The sequence below is a fragment of the Hibiscus syriacus genome, unplaced genomic scaffold (genome assembly GCF_006381635.1).
Source record: "Hibiscus syriacus cultivar Baekdansim isolate YM2019G1 unplaced genomic scaffold, ASM638163v2 tig00110177_pilon, whole genome shotgun sequence".
NCBI lineage: Eukaryota > Viridiplantae > Streptophyta > Magnoliopsida > Malvales > Malvaceae > Hibiscus > Hibiscus syriacus.
This window is the reverse complement of record NW_024062613.1, coordinates 45,778-51,008: the sequence shown is the minus strand read 5'-3', so window position 1 is coordinate 51,008 and position 5,231 is coordinate 45,778. Positions and strand designations below refer to the sequence as shown.

Genomic DNA, 5,231 nt, shown 5'->3' with positions numbered 1-5,231 from the left:
AAATCAAAAAAAAAATAGAACCCTACAAATCAAAACCAAAACAAGCACATATATTCCTTTTAACTACATCCTCTCTATCAATCCTTCTATAAACAAGTATCATTTGCACAATCCCACAAATAATTCCCAAGATAACCTGCTAATCCCGAGCAACATTTATAAACTGTCTACCATTCCTCTCCTCCCAAACACAATACACAAGTGCATGCCTAGCTATCATAAGGATAAAAGAGATTAAAGATTTACCTTTAAGATGCAAAGAGGCTCATTCCAATTCCTCCTCCCAACTCATCACCGACCTGTGGAGGTTGCAAATTGCCAAAATAGACTCCCAAATGCTTCGAGCAAAATAGAATTAAAAAAAAAAGTGATTCCTGGTCTCCATCTCATCACAAAAACACATTTATCTTCCACAACAATCCCCATTCTCACAAGCCCATCTTGGTAGGAGCCTCCCTAGGAAGGCCATCCACCTAATCATGGAGTTCTTAGGAACGTGCAAGGGGAACCAGAGCGTTTTGTGCCAGTCCTCCTTGTCTCCTTAGGACGAATGGACTCACTAACCTACCTCAAGGTAACACCCTACAAGGTAGGAGTAGAAGCAAATAGACCATGCGTTGTACTCCTCAAATCCATCAGTTTGCGTAAGCTCCAGCTCAAATTAGCCTTCTTTCCAGCATTCCAAAAATCATTCTCCTTAAGAACATACGCCTTAATCCATGCAACCCACAAGGAACCATCACATGCAAGCCTTATTCCAGCACCTGATGTCCTTTAAACAAAGGCTACCCTCCGACTTTATCAAACATACTTGCTTCCAGCTGACCTGAGCCCCACCAGTAGTCGAGTCTTCCCCTTTCCAAAAGTATTGAGTACAAAGCTGATCAACCCTTTTAATGACAGATTGGGGCAAGATAAGCTGTCTACACCAATAAGTAGTAATACTTATCAAAATCGATCTAATTAACTGCAATCTTCTTGCATAGCTAAGACGCCTATTAGCCTAACAACCTAACTTGCTTTTAATTTTGTCAATAAGGGGCTGACAATCCCTTTTAGTCAGCTTCCTTCTAACCAGTGGCACCCCCAAATAGCGAACTGAGAGTGACCTAATCTTAAATCCCGAGAAAGATCTGATGGCATCCACTTTCTCGGCTGCAACTCCAGACGCACAAACCTCACTCTTGGAAGCATTAAGGTACAATCCATACATCAAATAGAACCTATCCAGAACACTATGAACATCAGAAACTGAGTCTAAAGTCCCCTTGCAGAAAATCAATAAATCATCCGCAAAATAGAGGTGAGTCAACCCCACCTTCTTAATATCATGGATCCGAGCATCAAGAATGTCAATAGTGTGAGTTATTCAATGTCAAATAATAAAGAATTATATATGAACAGATATTGTATTTATCTCATATTAATAAAAAAAATGTACTCCTTCAAATTAAAAAAATTAAAAGTAGAAAAACTTAACAAATTTCAGCCTTTAGAATTCAAAAATCAATTATCTAAAAGAACAGTTATTAGATTTAAATTCCAACAAATAAAAACTAAAAATACAAATAACAAACGATGAGGTGGATCCGGGAGACTAACCGGACGATAGACAAATGAATAGAAGGAAAGAGAGACGTACACGTAAAACGTGCCACAAAAAGGCAATTATTTATCGTCGCAAAGGAACGATATTGAGACCATTAATAATATTATCGTGTGCCATTGTCTCTTTTTAGACCTCCACTTTACAACATATATTGTTGTTATGACCGAACTGATAATCATTTAGTGTTTGAGTGGAAAGTTGAAAAAGGAAAAAAAAAAGCATTGAAGGAGAAATAATAACACCAATATGTTATGGATATATAATTATATAAATATCAATTATAAATGTATTAAATTTTTCATAAATGCTTTTAATAAAATATATTTAAGTATAAGATATTTTACCATATAATATAATGATTAATAGTTAGTATATTATTCTTTTATAAGTAATATTTGGTATTACTATTAGTTGAAAGAAAAATCAAATAAATTTTATTGAGAAGATGACACATATTCTTACTAAATTATGGAATAAATAAATATAATATATACTATCATCTTAATTTTATTTATAACTTTTCACCTATTAATAATAAAATATAGGATATGAAAATATGTAACTTCTCATATATGAATAAAATTAATGGAGAAAGTGGTAGTCGCGTGGACAGCACACTCCTTTATCTAAAATACTATTATCTGATTCCCACTCTTCTTCCCCCTCCCCCACCACGACTCAGTACTCTCGCATTCAGTAATCTATTAATTTAGGGTTACCTTTTGAATATGTTTAATATATTAATTTGATAATTATAAGTGTCTCATGTATTACTTTTTATGTTGTGGTATACATAAAAATATTATATAAATTATTAACATATTAAAAACACTAAACTTGGATATTGCATGTTTATGATTAACATATAAAATTTTCATCAATCTATCTTTGTTTAGAGTTATTAACTGTTTTTTCTTAAATATATATCATTTTATCATCATTTTAGATTATTAAAAAATTAATAAACTTTAATTCTAAATAGCCAAAGAACTTCATTGTCTAAATGGACTTTTTCTCAAGTTGATCCCCACATATATGTATATTAAATAAAATGATAGGTGCTTTGATTGTATTTATAATTATATGGCTATGAGCCCAACCTTTGTACGTGGAGCTTTCTTGAAAGGTATTGGACTTTGATTCCAAACAGTACTTTAAAAAGAAACAAAAATGAAAAAAGATGTTCCCAATACTACATGTTTGGTAGTATCTTCAATATAATTAAATTAGAATAGATTGAGAGAGAACATATATATAATTTAAAACAATCATATAGTTTTCTCCCTTTAAATGTCATTTATTTTTCGTGTTTTTGAAAACTATAAGAATAATTTTTCTATTGAAAATCACATTTTTGCTATGGAGTAGAGTAAAGAAAGAGGAAAATTGGTAGTAAAGGAAGAAAACAGAAATAGAAATGGATAACCGAAGGGATGGAAACGCTTACTACTTTGTTTCTGTGTGGTTCAAAAGTCTTGCTTTATTCATGAATTTGTGTTCCTGTGTAACTGCATCCCTGAAATAACAATTTCTTCCGGGACGCAATGTGTCATCGCTCTTTAATTTCCTACATGACAAACGTCCATTTACTTTATAATCTTTTCTATTTTCCTTTGGCTTTTCAAACAATTTGACGCAGAAGCACTATCCCATGTAGAATCTGGCACCAAAGTAGTTTCTTTTTACCAACAAATTTGAGGACTCGACTGAGTATTGTGGTGAGCGGAAGAGCTTCCAGTTTTTGGCTAAATATTCAACCAGGTAGGCATCCTTAAACATCCGTATGTGAAATATTTTTTGCTACTTTGTTCGCTAGTGCTTATTGTACCCCACATTTGCATCCTCAATAGCCTATGTCTAGCACGAAGTGAGAGCGACGTGGTAAAGAAATTGTTATTATTTCTTGAAGTTCTTAGTTCGAGCACAAAAAATACTAGAGGTGTGTGATCATTCAATGTTTGAGAATTATCTTCAAACAATATTAATAATAATAATAAAACAATAGCCTACGTCTCCCTCAATAAATACCCTGGTAGAGGGTCGTGTGTCCCCCATACTTCGTCATAGCCTTTCCTTCACTAATTTCCTTTTGCATTTTCCTGAATAACAACCCTCTTGACGTTTGCTCATGGAGACCACCACCAATGGAACATCTTTCAGTAACAAGAAGTTCACCATCCCTGCAGTCAGCGATGTCGAGCATCAACAAGCTAGCATGGAACTCGAACCGACCAATGACGTCAACTACTCGAAACGATCTCAATGGCTACGAGCTGCCGTACTAGGCGCCAACGACGGGCTCGTCTCCACCGCATCGCTCATGATGGGTGTTGGCGCAGTAAAGCAAGACATTAAAGCTATGATATTAACGGGTTTTGCTGGTCTAGTTGCAGGGGCATGCAGCATGGCCATAGGTGAGTTTGTTTCGGTGTATTCGCAGTTGGATATTGAACTGGCCCAGATGAAAAGAGACAAGCAACGAGATGAAAATAGGGAAACGTCAGACGAAGAAGAAGAAAAGGGAAAAGAAGGTGAAAAGGAATCATTACCGAACCCTCTACAAGCATCGGCAGCTTCGGCCCTTGCGTTCTCGGTGGGCGCAATGGTTCCGTTGCTGGCCGCATCGTTCATAAAGGAGTATAAGGTGAGGGTAGGTGCAGTGATCGGTGCAGTGAGCTTGGCTTTGCTGGTGTTCGGATGGTTGGGAGCCGTTTTAGGAAAAGCACCGACGGTGAGGTCTGCGGTTCGGGTCTTGGTTGGAGGGTGGCTAGCCATGGCTATAACCTTTGGGTTAACCAAGTTGATTGGATTAAGTGGGCTTTGAACTTCCTTTTTTCAGCTAGCCTCTTTGGCTAATCTGAGTAATGGGACTGTAACCATTTTGTTTTTGTCTGATATTAATCTTTTCTGTTTTTTTTTCCTAGACGCAGTATTAGTAGACGACGCTATGTAAGAATATATACATAAATATATTTGTTTATGCAATATATATTAAAAACTGTTTCAAACGTAACTTCTTAAGAATGATGGCATAAATTGAATTAAGCTAGAATTCCTAATCATATAATCTGAACAACACACGAACTTCAGGACAACATCAAAATGTAAATGTTATTGCCAGCCTCGTTGTATGCATATTTAGTAGTGTGATCAAGTGGATGATTGGAAGAAAAAGGAAAAGTAAATCATCTCAAAAGACACAAAATTCGCAGGAGACACGGCGGTAGTAAAGGGGAAGACAATGCTTTTTTTTTGGGTGGATTCTCATGCACTATACGAAACGAAACCATCCCTAAAAGAAGAGCTTATCCATATTCCATGGGGCCTTATATGTGTTAGTGGATAGTGAAGTAAGAAGCCTATACTTTAGGTTTTCCTTTGCTAGATAAATGCAGATGTTATTAAAATTATGAGGTCATGCAAATAGCAATTCCAGTGGCCAATCATTCAGGATGCATGCATGGCAGAAGCAGAAGAAGTATACATAAACAGCAACAACAACAAAAAGAGTTCAGAAAACAGTTTCGGAGCTTCCACAAATCTCCCAACTGGATTTGTAGTAAGTCGACTGTGTTGTTTTTTGTGCTGAAAGCTACGGGATGGTGTTATTTTGCTGCCAGAT

General features: G+C 35.9%; 1 protein-coding gene across 1 annotated transcript; it reads left to right on the top strand.

Moving 5' to 3' along the window:
- The first annotated feature begins 3,695 nt into the window (after positions 1-3,695).
- Positions 3,696-4,596, top strand: LOC120217043 (vacuolar iron transporter homolog 2-like). Its single transcript, XM_039214268.1, has one exon. The coding sequence runs from the start codon at positions 3,738-3,740 to the stop codon at positions 4,431-4,433; it is 696 nt and encodes a 231-aa protein (XP_039070199.1). The 5' UTR covers positions 3,696-3,737; the 3' UTR covers positions 4,434-4,596.
- The last annotated feature ends 635 nt before the right edge of the window (positions 4,597-5,231 follow it).

What these genes read in the sequence shown, in the direction of transcription:
- LOC120217043 (XM_039214268.1), top strand. Translation starts at nt 3,738, where the DNA reads ATGGAGACCACCACCAATGGAACATCTTTCAGTAACAAGAAGTTCACC.